The sequence below is a fragment of the Macrotis lagotis genome, chromosome X (genome assembly GCF_037893015.1).
Source record: "Macrotis lagotis isolate mMagLag1 chromosome X, bilby.v1.9.chrom.fasta, whole genome shotgun sequence".
NCBI lineage: Eukaryota > Metazoa > Chordata > Mammalia > Peramelemorphia > Peramelidae > Macrotis > Macrotis lagotis.
Window position 1 is genome coordinate 651,244,223 of NC_133666.1, and position 18,975 is coordinate 651,263,197.

The window sequence follows — 18,975 nt, forward strand, 5'->3', positions numbered from 1 at the left end:
GGCAAAGAAGAGAAAGGGATCAGAGTGGCGGAGCCCAGCTCCACAGCCTAGCCTCTTCTAAGTGGCCTTCCCTCCATCATCACCTGGAAAGTCTTCTGGCTCCAAGGCTGACTCCAGGGGAGGACCAAAGAGGGCCTTGGACAGCTGCACATCTGCCTGGGGCTTTTCTGCACATCTGGAGATGGGGAGGAATAGTTTACAGCCAGATCCCTGGTTCCCAAGGGTGGTGAAGGGGGAAGGGACATAATGCAAGGCTGGTGGGGAGAGGGTAGAAGATACTGGCACATAGGGCAGGGGTCCTGGGTGTGCACCCTTCTCCCCTTCCCTGCACATATACACACCGGATGGCTCTGGAGGCTGAGTGGGGCCTCAGTGGTTTCCCTGACATCTCCCCTGTAAGAGATCCCACATCTCAGTTTGAGCTTATCATACTGCCCCCCTCCCCCATTACCAACAGCATCTGACCACCGAGGGTCCCCAGAAGCCCTCCTTCCCACTCAAAGTCCCCAGGGCAAGGACTGAAGTGGCCAAGGAGGAGAGGGTTGAGGAGGCTCTGGAAGAAGCCAAAAGCAAGGACCTGGTCTGAGCCCACTGCCCATCTCCCACCACCCCCAGTCTGGCAACAAGAGGTGGCACTTACGGGAGGAATGGCGTTTCATGGTACCCTGTGAACAGAAGAGGGGATATCAGGAAGTCTCCCCAATGTAGTCCCACCTCTCTGCTCCATCCTACAACCAGTGGGCCTCTGTTCCCAGGCCCTGAGGTCCATGACCTCTGACTTCCCACTGGCCTGCTCCTTACCCCAGGGCCCGGGGGCAGGATCAGGCTTCCGGCTGTGGCTTTGAGCTGGGCAGCTGCAGCCTCGGAATCCCGGGACTGGCTGGGCGGTGGAGCTGGTTTGATTTGCACAAAGAATTTTCGGGGCTCCTCATCATCATCATAGTCAGAGTCACTGGAGGAGCAGAAGCGTGAATTCTCCCGCTCTGGTGGTCAGGTGGTCAAGGAGGCAAGTAAAAAGCCAAGACCCTCCCTCCTACCCTTGCCCATCTTCTGCCTCCACCACAGCTCTCTCCCCATCAGTCCAGCCATCAGTGGAGGAAACCTCTGATCCCAGAGGGTCAGTCATCATTTCTGTCTGATGGGAGACAGTACAGATGGACCTAAGAGACCTGGGTTCTAACTTCCTCATTTGTAAAATGAAGGATTTGGACTAGAAGGTCCTTTCTTGCTCCAAATTGCATAAATTGATACCATATACATTTCTGAGGAACTCTGACCCCAAAGGTCATCTCTCTCCCCATAGAAGCTGCTAGGCAGCATTTTGGATAGAGCACTAGGCCTAGAATCAAGAAGACTTGAGTTCAAATCCTGTCCCAGATACTTATGAACTGTGTGATCCTGGGCAAGTCACTTCACTTCTGATGGCCTCAGTTTCCTCCTCAAAATGAAATACTTTTTGTAAAATACTGAGCATAGTGCTTGAGATATATTAGGAATTTAGTGAATGCTTGTTTCTTTTCTTCCTTCCTCCCTCTTTTCCTTCCTTCCTCCCTTCCTTCCTCTGTCCCTTCCTTTCCTTTTTCCTCTTTCCTCTTTCCCTCCTTCCCTCCGTCCCTCTCTTCCTTCCTTCTTCCCTTCCTTCCTTTCTTCCTTGCTTCTATAGACTGAGAGTTGCCTTAGGAATGTGTCTCTACCTACACATCAGAGGCTTCCTAGAGGTAGTGCCACATCTTTTTCTCTCAAGTGCCTCCCTAAAGGCAGACCTTGTGTCCTCATTATCCTTTTCACAAGGACTAGGGACTGGAGCAGGGGCTCTCATTGATCCTCCACCAATTCAAGTTAGTCCCTGCCACTTACCTAGAGCCCCAAGAAATGAGGTGACTTGCCCAGGGTCAGTAGGTGTCAGAAACAGGAAACGAATTCAGATCTTCCTGACTCTGTCCACTCTACCATGTTATTATGATAATGATCATTCCTCTTTTCAGAGTCAGTTCTAGAAAATTCTCCAAGTCTATCAGTTTCAGAGAAAGCATCAGCATGGATTGGCAGAAGTGTCTCTACCTGATGATTCCCTGGATCAATTAAATCAAAAGCCCAGTCCTATTATTATTCACGATTATTGTTATCTCATCCTCTCCTTGGGTCTGCTCCAGGGTCCCGCCACGGGCAGAGGCCTGGCTGCCATTCTCCAAACAAACCACTAGGTGGTGATGTTCGCCCACTTTCCAGGCCTGAATGCTGAGTTTTCGTAGCCTAGTCCAGGACCAGGACCAGGACCAGGACCAGGACTGGGGTCAGGGCTAAGACCAGGACGGAGAATGGGGGAAAGGGCAGTGAGTCTCTGACTTGATCCTGCTCCCCAGGTCCCACTTCCCCGGATTAGAGGTGGAAGGATATTGTTCTGATTGACATCTGGCCGGACAGTGAAGCCTTCCTCATCCACTACGGGGCAGGTCTGGGGGAACAGGCATATGAGGAAAATTGGACAAGGGGTACATCCCTCATTACATGCCCCCTCAGAGACACCAGACTCTCCCATCCTCCCCTCCACATTGTCTCCTCCGTCCCAACATTCCCATCTCCCACCTATGTGCGCATTCGCTGAGCCCCAACCCTGGAAGGTCCAGTCTTCACCCCTCTGCTTCCTGGTTCCCCTGTTTCCTTCGAGACCCACCCTCCTACAAGAGGTCCTTCGGGCACCAAAGTGGCAATGAATATCTTGAATTCCTTCTTATATTCCATAGTAGGTCCCTAAACATCCTCATGTTTCCTCCACATTAGAATGGGTATCTCTTAAGAGCAAAGAGTGAATTTGGTTGTTTTTTGTTTTGTTGTGTTTTGCCTTTTTTTCTCTTCCTAGCACTTGATACCCTGACTGATGGAGATCTTAGTAAATGCCTGTAGACCAACTGTCACTGACTGGTTCCAGGCCTTGCCACTGACCCAGGGGGTGATTTTGGGGAAATCCCTTTCCTTCTGTGAGCTGTTACTTGCACCAACTCCCTCTCTCTTCCTCTACTTCCTGAAAAAAACAAGGGTCTCTGAATGGTCTTTAAGATCAACTACTTCAAGCTGTGACATGCTGTGTCCTCTGACGAGGGGTGCCAGTCACTCTGCCTTAGGCCTCCCTCAGTTCCCAACCTGGGACCCCATCCAGTGGGAGGATTGACAGATCTCAGGCTTGATGAGAACAGAACTCTCTTGGCACTTACTCACCACTGATTCAGCCTCTGGGGAGTCCCTGGAGGAAGAAGATCCTAAATCAATAGAGTAACTCCCCTTCAGCTCCCTCAAACCCCATCCATGCTCATCTCCCTTCTCTTAGACTCTCAGTTCCTCCAGGTTCAATATCCTCCTCCCAGCTTTCAAGAAAGACCAACTCCCTTCTTCTCTCATCTCATAATCCTCTATCCTCTCCCCATCCCAAGGGCATCTTAGTCCCATTCCCAATACTTTCACTTTTACTCCCCACTCTTAGGTCCATGAACCCCAACTCTCACCACTCTGATCCCTAGGCCCTTCATCATCCTCTCTCTCCAGCCCACTTCAAGTCAGGATCACCCAGAAGAGGGGGAAAAAGCCCAGTGACCACTGCAGGTGGTCTTTCTGAAGGGCTAGCTAAGTCTTACGATGGCCGATGTTCACGCTCCCTCCGGCTTAGTCCAGGGATTCGGAAAGGCCTGCTCCCACCACTGCCTCGGAGACGTCTCCCACCTGTGTGTTGGGGAGGGGGACAATAGGGAGGGAAGGGAGGGGATGGACAAGGACCATGGAATCTGATAGCTCCCTGAATTTGGATACCAATGGGGAATAGACAAGAAGAAAGGAAGGAACCCCCTACCCCATGCCACATCCCCCTTCCCCTCCTCTGTCCAATTCTAAGGATTCTGGGGTCTGACCAGATCCTAGGACAGGGGTAAGGGGGTAGGGGGTGGAGGGCCCAGGCAGGGCCTCCAGGGGCCCCCACACGTACTTGCCTTCCGGAAGGGCCATAGAGCTGTACTCCTCAAAGTCTACAACACCTGAAAAAGAAGAAAATTGGGAGACCCTATAAGGCACTGATTTTCTCCTAAGGTCTCCTGCCATCTCCATCTGTTGAAATCCTACATTGAAGGGCCTTCTCAAATGCCTCCTCTATCTCTAGGAATCAGATTCTCAGAGTTCAACAGGTTCAAAAATCATTGACTACAATGTCCCACCTTTTCACAGATGAGGAAACTGAAGTCTGGAGAAAGGAAGTGTCAAGGCTAAGGTCAAATAATGGTAAAACCAGGGAGAGGAACTAGGTCTGCTAATTCTAAGTTCATAGATTTAGAGCTGGAAGCTATTTTAAAGTTCATCTGAGTCTATCTTTTCCTCATTTTACAGATGAGGAAACTGAAACTCAAAAGGCTAAGTGACTTACCCAAAATCACACAGACAGTAAATAGAAGAGTCCAGATTTGAAGTCAGATTCCCTGACTTCAGATCCAACATAATACCTCATTATACCCTGGGACCTTTTCATTTTAAAGTAGACAGCTTTAACACGAACCTTTTTTTTTGGCTTTTTTTTTGCAAGGCAATGGGGGTTAAGTGACTTGCCCAAGGTCACACAGCTAGGTAATTATTAAGTGTCTGAGACCTGATTTGAACTCAGGTCCTCCTGACTCCAGGGCCGGTGCTCTATTCACTGCACCACTTAGCTGCCCCTAACATGAACTTTGAAAGAAAACAAATTATCTAGTTACACTTTTGCCTTTCTTAGTCCCTTCCTCCTCATGACAAGCTTCCTTTGGTTCCTCATGGCACAGAAGGGACCTATAAGGTCTGCAGGTACTGCCAAGTGAAGGAGACTCAACCACCAACTATTAACTGTGTGGCAGTCTACTTCCAGCTCCAGGAGGTAGACCATTAGACCAGTCTTTGTCTGTGGCATTTCATGAAACAGAATAATACAGACCAGGCCTTTACCTTGTGTAGGTCCCTTTCATTCCTGCAGGGACAGTCAAAGAGTAGAGAAAAGGGAAGAGTTGGGCAGAGGATGCTAAGAATTATGGTTCGAAACCATTTCTGAACCTTGTTTTAGTGACTGGCTCCCCACATGTGAAATTCTTATCCAGTGACAGATAGGCCAACCCACTAAAGGCTATAGGAAAAACCTCAGAAACACAGATATTCACTACATAAATAGGATAGTGCTAAAAGGAGTTTCAGCTAAAGGATAAGACAGATTCTGGGCTCTGCTCAGAGAGGTTGATACAAAGGAATTGGCAAAGCTGCTTCAGTGGGTGTCCACAGGCAACAAAAGAAATCTCAATTTCATGGAACACTCAGTAATTTTCCTTGAAAAGAAATGTCACATATACACCGACATTTATTACAAAAGATGTGGAGAGAAATTCCACAAGGAACCCAGGATCCTCCAAGTCAAGTCAATGAACAGATCAGCAAGCACTTATCTTAATACTTGGTGATTTCACCATGATAGTGGGTATGAGAGATGTTGGAGGAGACGATCCAAGGATTAAGAAAATAGTCAAAGCTTCGTTGACTACTCAAAAGTCTCCCATTTGAATCACAGAATCTGAGTCTTGGAAGAGACCACAGCAGTCACATAGACCAAACCATATACAAAGGAATCCTCACTAAAACACATCTGACAAATGATTCATGGAGCTCATTTATTGAGACCTTCAAGGAAGGGGCACCACTGACCCCCAGATTAGCTAAACTATATTCTTGGAGAGTTCTAATCTCAAAGAAGCTTTCTCAAGTCTTAACTGGCATCTTTCAATATCAACCCACTTCTCCTGGTTCTGTCTTCTGGGACCAAAGGAAACAAGTCAATTCTTCTTCCACATGATAGACCTTCAAGTACTAGAAAACAGCTGTTGTGCCCCACCTCAGGATGCCCATGCCTCTTCTCCAGGCTAAAGATCCCTATTTCCTTCAACCGATCATCACGTGATTTGAGACTCAAGACCCTTTATCATCTTGGTTATTCTTCAGTCATTCTGCAGCTTGCCAAAGTCCTTCTGAAATAGTAGTCTCCAAGACAGGACATTTCAAGCATTCTGGTAGTGGGCTACTGCACTAGCCTACTGGTGGGTCTCCCTACCTCAGGTCTCTCTCCACTCTAATCTATCCTCCACTCAGTAACCAAAATGATCTTCCTAAAACATACATTTGACTGGGTCACCTATGACCCTCAATAAACTTCAATGGCTCCCTTCAATGGCTCCAGAATAAAATAAAAAAAAATCCTCTGACATTCAAAGCCCTTCATAACCTGTCCCTTCCCACTTTTTCAATCTTATTAGACCTTAGACCCCTCTCCCATATACCCTGGGCTCTAGTGACACTGGCCTCCCTGTTGCTTCTCACAAGACACTCCATATCCTTACTCCAAGTATTTGTAGTAACTGTCCCCCAGGCATGGAATATTCTCTCCTCCTGCCTTGTGGCTTCCTTCAGGTACCACTTAAAATTCCACCTTCTACCAGAAGGCTTTTCTGATTCCTTTTAATGCTGGTACCTTCTCTTTATTATTTCTGGTTTATCTTATCTTTATCTTTTTTATACATAGTTATTTGCATATTGGACGATTATTTGGCACCATAGAAAAAGTGCTGGTCTAAACTCAGGAAGACTCATATTACTAAATTCAAATCAAACCTCAGACTTTTAGTAGCTGTGTGATCCTGCGCAAGTCATTTAATCCTGCTTGTCTTGGTTTCCTCATTTGTAAGATGATCTGGAGTAGAAAATGGCAAACCTACTCCAGTATCTTTGCCAAGAAAACCCCAAATGAGTGTCAGATACAACTGAAAACAATTGAACAACAAAGGGCAGGATATGTTTTCTGCCTTTCTATAAAGAAATTTCCAGAATTTAAGCACAGTGACGGGCAAATAAAAAGGGTTTAATAAATATCATTGACTGCCTAGGAAGTTAGATAGCACTTTCAATGATTCCCAAAGAGCACCCCAATACAAAAACCCCAATGAGAGGCTTCTATGATACTTGGAGGCTATGAATCATGGTATATTATCATCTCTGTAGAATTAGAACAGCAGGTAATTCAAAAGCAATAGAAAAACCATAAGGTCCTAGGATTCTAGGTACAGTTAGAAGGGCTCTCAGAGATCATTTATTTTACAGATGAGAAAACTAAGGTACAGAGAATGAAAATGAGGTTCTAATTTTCTCAGAGATTGTATGTGACAGACCTGTATTTGCCAAACCTAGAAGCCAGCTGGGTATGAATTGAATGCAGACTAATGATAGCAATGATTTGCACATAAGAGGTGGTGGAATTGAATCAGGGACCTACATAGGATCAGAAAAGGAGGTGGGTCAGGCACATGGTGAGGACAGAGGATAATAGATGGAGAGCTTTAAAGTATCATAGATATACAGGAAATATCAAAAAGAACCAGAGAGGCCTCCTATGCATTGAATCATCCTCTCTAGAGGATTATTGGGGGGAAATGGAGAATAAGAACCCCAAGTGTGAGGGCATGGAGTTCAGATTAGTACCAGTGGAGGGGATGCCCATACTGATATCATCTATCCATGGAAATATTAGGGTATGAAAATAGACCAGAAGCCCAATTTAGGCTCTTGGGCAAATCAACTCACTTCCTCAGGTCTCAGTTTCCTTCTATGTAAAATAAAGGGCTTCACTTGGAATGCCTCCGAGGTCCCTCCTAATGCTATGATCTCTTAACAACTTATTCCTATCCAGACTCTTATTCATACACCTTAGAATATTCCCTTGTAACTCGTCCCACTTCTCTTAATTATTAGTCAATGAAGCCTCCTTTCCTTACATTCAGAAATCATCCTTCCCCTCCTTGGAGTTCCCCCAATGCTCTCTCTGTCATCTAGCATTCTAGTAATTTGAGTCTGGGCTCTAGCCCCTACCAGGCAGGGAACTGTGCAAAGGCGGGGGGGATGGGTGTCTTATTTATTCTCAGATCTCCCACAGGGCTCTGCCCTGAGTAGGCGATGGATAAATGTTTGTTGTTTTTGGTCTTATATCCCCAGTGTCTCGTAAATAACAGGCATTTAATAACTGTTTATAGAAGCAAACTGTGGAATGAATAAATGAACTAATGGCAGCAGCAGCTCCCATTTTTAAGGACTGGAAGAGTTACAAAAGTATTTTCCTTATAATAGACCTCAGAAGGAGTTAGGGCAAGTATTAATAACCTTGCAGAGAAGAATTATTATCCATAGCCCGGAAGACTTGATTGCACCATTTTCTTCTGCCTTGGTCAAAAGCCACATTTGAAGCAAGATGAACTTGCGATACCAGGAGGCCCAAAATGACTTTATGGATATCGCAGAGACTCTCAGTGGTCTGAGATGGATGACTCTGGATGGATAAGGTGTGTGATTTATTTGGAACTACTGAGTGAGAAACTCCCTCTACTAATGCAAGATGACAACATTCTTAGCAACTTGTAATCTGAGAGATTCTGGAGGATTAAAAGGTAGCGAGTGTATTGTCCAAGCTCACTCAACCAATATATGGCAAGGGTTAGACTTGAACCCAGGTCTTCTTGAGTTCTGTATCTACCATGCCAAGCTGCCTCTCTAGAGGGAGATATTTTATTCAAAAGAAAGTCTGAAGAGAAAGGGAAATGGGGTATCAGGGTAAATTAATAAGGCAGATTCATGGAAAGAAATATAGGAATCAGAGGAGAGAAAAAAATATGGCAAACAGTATTTGAGTGAATGCCAGGTGAGGGAAGAAAGGAAGACGAGTCCTCAACAAAATATACCATAGCTCATGAACAGACAGAGGAAAATATAAGAGATCATAAGCTTGGCATATTGGTAATTATAGGAAATTCAATTATCAAGATAAGCATTATTGTTCTCTCTCTCTCCTTCCCTTCCTTGGTCTCTCTTTGCTACAAATGGAAGAGCTAGAGACTTGAGGCATCTAGGTTTCCAATAGATTCCTGAAGTCAAGAAGTTCTGAATTCAAATCTAGCCTCAGTTATAAGATGGAGATGAAAACCACATCTACTTCTCAATGCTGTAAGGATCAAATGAAATAATATTTATAGAGCGCTTACCATAGTGCTTAGCCCATAAGTAGGCACTTAAATAATAAATGTTTGTTCCCTTACATTGATAAAGCTAATTTCATGCTTTATCAAATACACAGAAATTATATTTTGGATGTAATCCTTGCCAACAAGGAAAAAATGGTTCCTAGAATAAAAATGATAAGAATTTGTATATGTGTGTGTTGGGGGGGGGGGGAAGATCCACTTTAGAATTTAAGATAGAAAAGGAAAATTCAAATAGAAGCTGAAATAGACTCTATATTTGTTATCATTAGATTATAATGGAGAAAGTGACTTAGCACAGCCTCTCTTCACTTCACTCAAATCCAATTTACTTGCTGTCATGGCATCACCTCCCTGAAGTCATGGTCTTCTTTGAGAAGTTTCACTTTCTCCTCTGGGGTCATCTAGGTCCATTGGCCAGATGTGAATCAGGACAACTGGAGATGGCCCTGGATGCGAGTCAATCAGGGCTAAGTAACTTGCCCAAGGTCACACAGTTAGTAAGTGTTGTGTCTGAGGCCATATTTGAATTCAAATCCTCCTGACTCCACTGTACCACCTAGCTGCCCCAAAATAATAAAAAATAGGGAAAATAGACAAAGAAGGAATTCTACCAAATTCCTTGTATGTGACAAATATGGGGCTGATATCTAAACCAGGAAGAGCAAAAACAGAGAAAGAAAATTATAGACAATTTCCTTAAAGAACATTGATGCAAAAATTTTAAATAAAATGCTTGCAAGGAGATTACAATAAAGCTCACAAAGATCATATACTATGAGAAAGTAAGATTTATACCAGCAATGCAGAGTCAGTTCAATATTAAGAGAGCTATCATCATAATTAATCACATAAATAATAAAATCAAATAAAATATCATGATTATCCCTATAGATGCAGAAAAAGCTTTCTGATAAAATACAGAAGTCTTTCCTATTAAAAATTCTAGAAAATATAGAAATGGAAAATATAGAAATCCTTGTTGGAAAGGATTACATCCAAAATATAATTTGTGTATTTTATTTAAAATGATAAATAGCATTTATTTAAAGCCAGCATCAAGTATTATTTGTATAGGATAAACTATAAGCCTTCTCTCTAAGATCAAAGGTGAAGCAAGGATGTCCCATCATCCACTATTATTCCATTTTTACCAGAAATGTTAACTATAGTTACTTACTAGCTGCGTGACCTTGGGCAAGTCACTTAATCCCACTGCCTTGCAAAAATCAAAAAAAGAAAAAAAATACTAGCTATGGCAATTAGAAGAGGAAAAAGAAATTTGAAGGAAGCAGAACAGTCACCAAGGAAACAAAACTATCACTCTGCAGATGATATAATAGCATAGAATCCCAGAGAATCAACTTAAAAACTAGTTGACATGATGGATGCAGCTCCTCTCAGCAGTTCAGAGTTACAGCAACCTTAGGAGACTGACTACACACAATGCTATCCCCATCCAGAGGAAGAAAAACAAAACAAAACAAAACACAAAATCCTACATTCATTTATTTAAAATTTCTCTTATGTATTTCTTTCCTATCTCATGGTTTTCTTTCTTTTCCTTTAATCCTGATTCCTCACACCAAAAATGACTAATCTGTTAAACAAATTTGTATGTACAATATTCAATTGTTCACCACTGAGGGGAGGGGGGATGGGAAGGAAGGGTAAAAGGAAATTATCTAACTTAAAAATCTGCATGTGCATGTGGATGAATGTTGAAAAACTTTCATAATATGTAATTGGAAAAATAAAATAAAATATTAATTGAAAAAATTTTTTTAAAAAATAGTTGAAATAATTACTTTAGCCAAAGTCATAAGATATAAAATAAATCTACATAAATCATAAGCATTGCTATATATTGGCCACAAAGTTCAGCAGTAAGAGACAGAAAGAGAAATTCCATTTAAATTAACTATAGGCAATATAAAATACTTGGGATTCTACCTGCCAAGACAAATCCAAGAACTTTACAAACACAATTACAGAACTCTTTTCATACAAATTAAGTGAGATATAAACAAAGATATTACTTGATCGTGGGTAGGCCAAGACAATATAATAAAAATGGTAATTCTACCTAAATCAATAAGCTTATTCAGTGTCATACTAAACTACCAAAAATTATTTTATAGAGCTAGAAAAAGTAATCAAATTCATCTGGAATAACAAAAGGTCAAGAATATCAAGAGAATAAATGAAAAAAATGTAATAGAAGGTGGCTTAGTTGTACTAGATCTCAAATTGTATTACAAAGTAATCATCATCAAAACAATCTGGTTCTGCCTAAGAAATAGAGTGGTAGATCACAGGAATAGGTTAGGTATACAACTCACATAAGAGATGAACCTTTGGGGTAGCTAGATGGCGCAGTGGATAGAGCACCAGTCCTGGAGTCAGGAAAAGAAATGAACCTTTTGTCTGATAAACACAAAGACCTAAACTTTTGAAACAAGAACTCACTATTTTTTTTTTTAGGTTTTTTGCAAGGCAAATGGGGTTAAGTGGCTTGCCCAAGGCCACACAGCTAGGTAATTATTAAGTGTCTGAGACCGGATTTGAACTCAGGTACTCCTGACTCCAGGGCCAGTGCTTTGTCCACTATGCCACCTAGCCGCCCCAAGAACTCCCTATTTGACAAAAACTGCTAGGAAAACTGGGAAGCAGTTTGGCCAAGACTTGATATAAACCAACATCTCATGTCATATGTCAAGATAAAGTCAAAATGGATATGTAATTTAGTCACAAAGAGTGATACTATGACAAAATTAGGGGAGCATGGAATAGTTTACCTGTCAGATCTTTAGATAAGGGAAGAATTTATTACCAAACAAGAGATAGAGAACATTACAGGAAGTACACTGGACAGTTTTGATTACATCAAATTAAAAAGGGGTTGCACAAACAAAACCAATGCAGCCAAAATTAGAAGGAAAATTGAAAGCTTGGGAAAATTTTTATTCCAAATTTTTTAGGCTTTTGCAAGGCAATGGGGTTAAGTGGCTTGCCCAAGGCCACACAGCTAGGTAATTAAGTGTCTGAGGTCAGATTTGAACTCAGGTACTCCTGACTCCAGGGCCAGTGCTCTATCCACTGCGCCACCAAGCTGCCCCTTGGGAAAATTTTTACAGCAAGTTTCTCTAAAAAAAAAAAATAATCTCTCAAATATATAGAGAATGGAGTCAAATTTGCAGTATGAGTCAATATCTAATTGATGAATGATCAAAGGATATGAACAGGCAGTTTTCAGATGAAGAAATTGAAGCTATCTATATGAAAATAAAGCTCTGAATCAATACTGATTAAAAATGCAAATTAAAACTACTCCATCTATCAGATTGGCAAATATGATAAAAAATATGACAAAAAATGTTGAAGAGGTTGTGGGGAAATTGGGACACTAATACACTGTTAGTGAAGTTGTGAACAGATCCAAACTTTCTGGAGAGCAATTTGGAACTATACTCAAAGGAGCACAAAACTGTGATCACTTTGATCCAACAATATCACCACTAGGTCCATATCCCAAAGAGATTCTTTTCAAAAAGGCAAAGGATTGATATGTACAAAAATATTTATAGTAACTTTTTATGGTGGCAAAAAATTGTACATTGAGGGGTCACTCATCAATTTGGAACTAGTATATGATTGCAACAGAATCCTACTATGCTTTAAGAAATGATGAGAAGAATGCTTTCAGAAAAATCTGGAAAAGACTTACATGAATTGATGCAAAGTAAAATGAGAATAATCAAGAAAATATTGTATACATTAAAAGCAAAATTATACAATGATCAACTGTGAAAGACTTAGCTGTCTTAGCAATAGAATGATGCAAGACAATGATGAAAAATGCTATCCATCTCCATAGAAAGAACTGATAGAATTTGAATACAGATTGAAGCATACTGCTATTTTATTTTTTCATTTTTACTTTGTGTTTTCTTTCATAATATGACTGATACAGAAATATATTTTTGCATAACTACATATAAACTTTAAATTCCCTGCCTCTCAATGGTGGGGGAGAGAGGGTGGGAAAGAAATCTAGAACTCAAAATTATACAAAATGAAGGTTAAATATTGCTCATCTAAGTTGGAAAAATAAAATACTGATATTAAACAAAATATTAAAATTAAAATTTTAAAAGAAAATATTAACGATATTAATACTGTTCATTTTTTGCTTTGGCCTCAGGTTAGCCAGAAACAACTTTTATTTAACATTAATTTACATCCAAACTAATTCTACCTTAAAGAGAAAAATATGAAAACGGCATAGTCTCCCACACTTTTTAACATGACTCTCTGATCAAAATGATTTCAGGATGAATCTCAAACAAGTAAAAGACATCTTACAAAATAATATGGGTTAACATTCCAGAAATGGGCAACTAATCTCTAACTCTTTTTCCTGGACCACTTTCCTCAAGAAATCAGTGGAGTTCCTCAAAAAGATTTATATCAAGAATTTAAACTGAATAGGAGACAGTTTGAATTCCTTCCTTTTAATAAAAGAGATATTTGGAAATAATTGTCTTTCATGTGATCACTGTGAAAAAGATGGAGAGATGTAAGATGGTACGATTCAGTGGAGTACCCTGGGTGAATGGCTAGAATCATTAATGTTTCAACATCAATTTAGGAGGAAGGCTCTAAAAGAGTGTCCCAGGAATTTGGGGATGGGAAGCATACTCTCTCTAGTATTAGCAATTAAGAGTGATAAATGCTTATCAAAATTTCAAAGATGAGAAGAATAGTTTAACATACTGGATGGCAAAAATCAAAGCCCAAAAAAGTTCTGTCAGAGTAGAACATTAGGCTAAATTTGTTAAGATGAATTTTATAGAGATAAATATAAAGTCACTTGATTTTTTTTTTAAAAAAAGCACCTTCACAAGTAGGTTATGGAGGAGGCATGGCTTACTCATCTATAAAAGCTCATCTGTAATCATCATATGGGGATCTTAGTAGAATGAAAACTCTATCTTATGAATCCTTTCAGTTCTGACATCCTGGCTTCTAAGGGTCCTCCATGCTTTGACATTCTGACTCTAAGGGCCTTTCTAATTCATTCTGAGTTCTCAAGGTCCTCCCAGCTCTGACCTCCTGAGTCCTAAGGTCCTTCCCAGATTATTCTGGGTTCTGATGAGCTTCCTAGCTCCGACATCCTGTGTTGTTAAAAGGTCCTTTTCTGTTCCAATGTTCTATGTTCTAAGTGTCCTTATAGCTCTGAAAATATTTTGATTTAAAGTCCTACCTCCTCCAGGAAGCTTTCCAGGTCATTTAGCTTGATCTGAACAGAGAAGCACAACCAACAGAGAACCACTCACCTGGCTTTTCCCGGCCCGTTCCTTTATTCTCAGCAAACTTTCTCACCAGGGTTTCCACACTGACGTTCTCTACATTCTGCTTGAACTCTTCATGAACCTGGATATACCACAGGGAAGGGAGAGAGGAAGGAGAAGTGGCAGATGAACCCCATGGGGTCCAGATGTGGCAGCCCTTCCAGATGTGGCAGCCCCATTCAGCCTAGGCTTCTTTCCTGGGGTTGAGACCACATTCTCTCTCTCCTGACCAAGCCTCTTGTCATTTGCTTTCTTTTGAGGAAGTCTGTCCCCTAAGAGAAGTGGGATATTGGGGCCGGGTGCCCACCTGCTCCTCCCTCTAGGCTTCAGCCTCACCTGCCCAATCTGCACGTGTGTGTCTTCCACAGAGTGAGCATATGCTCCCAGGATGCCCTTCATGTGTCGAAGATGGGTCTCCTCGATGGCCTGGAAGCGCTGCCCACACATAGGAAAAAAGGTTAACATTGTGCCTGCTTGGCTGAGCCCATCCTACCCCCTTCCTCTTAAGAAACTTACCCCAGGCCCTGAATTGTAGCCAAAATAGTTCCCTGGGGACCACTGGGACATACTCCTAACTTCCAGCTCTCACCATGTCTCTGGCCAGCCTCAAATGCCCTCTGTGGATCTCCAAAGCCCACAAGGGGAAGGGTTGGCATTCAAAGACCTTCAGAAGTTGGCTCCAAGTTCCCACTGCAGCCCTGCCTCTCCGTACCCCAGCTCCATGTATACTGTACTCTAATCAAACTAGATGATCATATACTTTCTAGGCAACATGATTTTGTTCAAATCATGCCCCAGGTCTAGAAATGCACTTATTTTCCATTTAGGTTGACAATCCTACTGGTCCTTCCAAGCCCAGCTCAGATTCCCTCAGATCTCTCCTCATCCCCACATACTACAGCAAGTTCTCCCATTAGAATCACAGGCTACTAGGCTGGAAGGGGATTTAGGAAGGGGAGGTTTATTCATAGTCACACTGTAAAAGAGAAAGGGTTTGGCTTGGCCCTCATCCTTATTAGGCTATGTGACCTTAGACAAGTCTCTTCATTTCTCTGGGTCCATGTCCTCATCTATAAAATGAGGAGACTGGAATAGGTCATCCCTAATGGAATCCAAGGATCCCAAGTAAGTGAAGCTGTCCTGAATTCCCATAATATTCCATCTCCCCTTTTAGGATGGTCCCCTCTACTTTATAATATGAACTAGAGGGTCTTGGAATCTCTATTTCCCCTCCTGAGTGGGGAGGTCTGTGAGGACAAGATCAGAATTTTATCCATCCTTGGGATTTCTCCTCAGCCCAACACAGCACAGCCTGGACACCATCTCTGTATGTCTTCTGAATGAGTGGGGAGAAGAGGGGCTGGTGCCAGGTCATGCTAGGGCTCTCCTTGGCAATCATCACCAGGAAGAAACCCAGAAGATGGACATCTGAGAGAAATGTCTATGGGTACCTTGAAGGGAACCCCAAAGTCCCCAATTATTTGTTGCCAGAGGGCAACACCGAAGGGCACCTCCCCAGTACCCACCCAGCCTCTGTGTTTTCATACCAGGGCTGACTCCAACATCTTCCGCTCAAAATCGGCCCGGGCTGTATTATACTTCTCCACACAGCGACGCAGAGTCTCTGCAGCCTTCTTTGTCTTTCCTTCTACCTAGGAGGGGTATAAGGAAGCTTTTTTCTAATAACAATAATAATTTTAATTAATTAATTTTAATTTAAAAATCCGTTTGCCTTACAAAAAAACCTAAAAAAAAAGTCCTTAACACAGAGTCTGCCACAGCATAGAAATGCTTACTCTATTCTCCCCCCACCACTTTCATTCCTAGTAGATGCCTTGTCAAAGGATATGAGCAAACAATACCTTAAAGAATTGCAAACAATCAACAACCATATGAAAGACTGCTTCAAACCACTAATAAGAAAAGAGACACAAATCAGTATAACTCTGAAGTCCTACCTCACACCCAACAAACTGTCAAAGATGAGAAAAGATAGTAACAGTCAGTGTTGGGAGGGCTATGGAAAGACATGCACACTAATACTTTTGAAGGAGCTGTGAGTTGGGCGAACCATTCTGCAAAACAGCTTGGAATCATGTGAAGAACATGACTAAAATGTTCATACTCTTTGACCTAGAACTCACACTACTAGGCATATCCCAAGGAGGTCAAAGACAGAACAAAAAAATCTTATCCATGTCAAAATAGCAATAAAGGTAGTTTGATTTGGTAATGAAGAATTAGAAATAAAGTAGATGCCTTTCTATTGGGAAATGACTAAACGAATTATATTTACAGAACTGAAAAGTTGGAGAAGACATCAATGATCATCTGATTCAGCTCTCATTATGACATAACTGACAAGTGACCATGAAACCTTTGTTTGAAGAGCTCAGGAGAGGAACCACTACCTTTCCTGACTTCAGGTCCTCCTGATTCCAGAGCCAGTGCTTTTTCTACTGAGCCACCTAGCTGCCCAAAATTAGTAAGTGTCTGAGGTTACATTTGAACTCAGGTCCTCATGATTCTAGGATTGATACTTTATCCATTGGACCACCGAGTGGTCCAAGGCAGCCTATTCCACTCCTGAACAGTTCTAATTTTCAAGAAGTTGTTTTTCCCCCTACCATTTAACCTAAATTTACTTCTTATTAAACCTACTACTCATTACTCTTATTTCTGCTCTCTGGGACCAATCGCTCCTCACCATGACAGTCATTAAAATACTTAAAAATCACTATTTTGTCCCCCCCCAAGTCTTTTCTTCTCCATGCTTAACATACGAGATATTTCAAATAATCTTCATATGTCAGAAGATTTTCATTATCCTGATAACCCTCCCCGGACACTCTCCAGTTCATTAATGTCCTTCTTAAACCATACTAAACATAACTAAACACGACACTCCACATGAGGTCTGATAAGAGTAGAAGAAAGTGAGTCTATCATCACCCTAGCATAGGAAGGTAGGTCCCTATTCATGCAGCCTAAGTCTGCTTTATCTTTTTTGACTGCTGTTAACTCATATTGAGCTTGCAGTCCACTAAAACCCCAAGATCTTTTTCAGAATAACTGCTCTCCCATCTTATACCTATGAAGGAATTTTTTGGGTTTTGACTGCAAAACTTTACAATAATCTCTATGGAATTTCACTTTATTAAATTCAGCTTCATGTTCCAGCCTGACAAGATGAATCCTAACTCTATGTTCTACTGTGTTAGCTATTCCTCCTAGTTTAAAGTCATCTATGCCTTTAACTAAATAATTGATAAAATTGTTAAATCCAAGCAGAAATTCCTGGGATACTCCACTAGATACTTCTTGCCATGTTGACACTGAACCACCAATAACTATTCTTTGAATCTGGTCATCCAGCTAGACCTGACTCCAACTGATTCTATTATCATCTAATCTGTCTCTCCATCTTCTCTACAAGAATCATATGTGGCACTTTAATCAAAAACTTAGCTAAAGTTTAGACAAACTACATTCCTAATCTTCTCCTCATCTACTAATGTAGTTAATTGATCCAAAAAGGAAATCAAATATGACCTGTTCTTGATAAAGCCACTGTGTTAGCTCTTTGTAATCACTACTTCTCCATCTATTTCTCTAAAAATATACTCAAGAATTTTCCTAGGAATTAAAGCCAAATTCACCAGCCTGTGGTTTGCAGAACTCTGTTCTTTTTCCTTTTTATGAAAACTAGGATACTTGCCCTTCTCCTTAGTCTTACAGTGCTTCTGCTGTTTTCTAAGATCTTTCCAATAGCACTGGAGATGACATTGTCATCATATCTGCTCATTTTTTCAGGACCTAAGAATGTAATTCATCCTTTCACTTGTGGTACATGAATGTAATGGGATACTGCTTTGTTATAAGAAACAATGAATACCAAAAATTCAGAGATGCATGGGAATGGATACAAACTGATACAGAATGAAGAAAGAAAAACCAAGAAACAATTGACACAATGACAATAGCAATAGGGGAAAAACACAAAGAATCCAAACTGAACACTATAATTATGAGAAAATACTTCTTACGCCCTTCTTTGCAGAAGCAAAGATTATCCCATAGACTGTCAGACCCAGCTGATGAGTTGGTTGGCTTGGCTGAACTTTTTTCTCTTTTTTATAATTTTTTTAATGAGTGGTGGTGACTCATTGGGGAGGTATGTATTCAGAAATGGAGGTGATGGGAAAATAAAAGAGACTAATACATTTTTTAAATACCCCTGAACTCCAACACAACTGACAGAAAGTACATGAAGGGATTATATAATAAGCCTAGAAAGAAAGAGTAGATGGGGGAGAAAAGAAGAAGGAAGGGGGGGGGGAAGGAGGGGAGGAGGAGGAGGAGGAAGAGAAGAAGAAAGAGAAGGAGAAGAAGAAGAAAGAAGAAGAAGAAAGAAGAAGAAGGAGGAGAAGGAGGAGAAGAAGGAGGAAGAGGAGGAGAAGAAGGAGGAGGAGGAGGAAGGAGAAGGAGAAGAAGGAGAAGAAGAAGGAGAAGAAGAAGAAAGAAGAAGGAGGAGAAGGAGGAGAAGAAGAAGG

The 18,975-nt window shown here is 41.4% G+C and overlaps 1 protein-coding gene across 4 annotated transcripts in view; it reads right to left on the reverse strand.

The window, feature by feature from the left end:
- Positions 1 to 18,975, reverse strand: part of FCHO1 (FCH and mu domain containing endocytic adaptor 1) — a 50,447-nt gene that overhangs the window by 7,669 nt on the left and 23,803 nt on the right. For all 4 annotated transcript variants that reach the window (XM_074204859.1, XM_074204861.1, XM_074204860.1 and 1 more), the window contains 11 exons: positions 15,970 to 16,074; positions 14,759 to 14,857; positions 14,408 to 14,504; positions 3,978 to 4,022; positions 3,630 to 3,714; positions 3,217 to 3,241; positions 2,398 to 2,455; positions 802 to 986; positions 641 to 665; positions 342 to 393; positions 84 to 175 (listed from right to left, as the gene is read on the reverse strand). In XM_074204859.1, the coding sequence (XP_074060960.1) occupies positions 84 to 175; positions 342 to 393; positions 641 to 665; positions 802 to 986; positions 2,398 to 2,455; positions 3,217 to 3,241; positions 3,630 to 3,714; positions 3,978 to 4,022; positions 14,408 to 14,504; positions 14,759 to 14,857; positions 15,970 to 16,074 (868 nt within the window). The remainder of the gene's footprint in view (positions 1 to 83; positions 176 to 341; positions 394 to 640; positions 666 to 801; positions 987 to 2,397; positions 2,456 to 3,216; positions 3,242 to 3,629; positions 3,715 to 3,977; positions 4,023 to 14,407; positions 14,505 to 14,758; positions 14,858 to 15,969; positions 16,075 to 18,975) is intronic.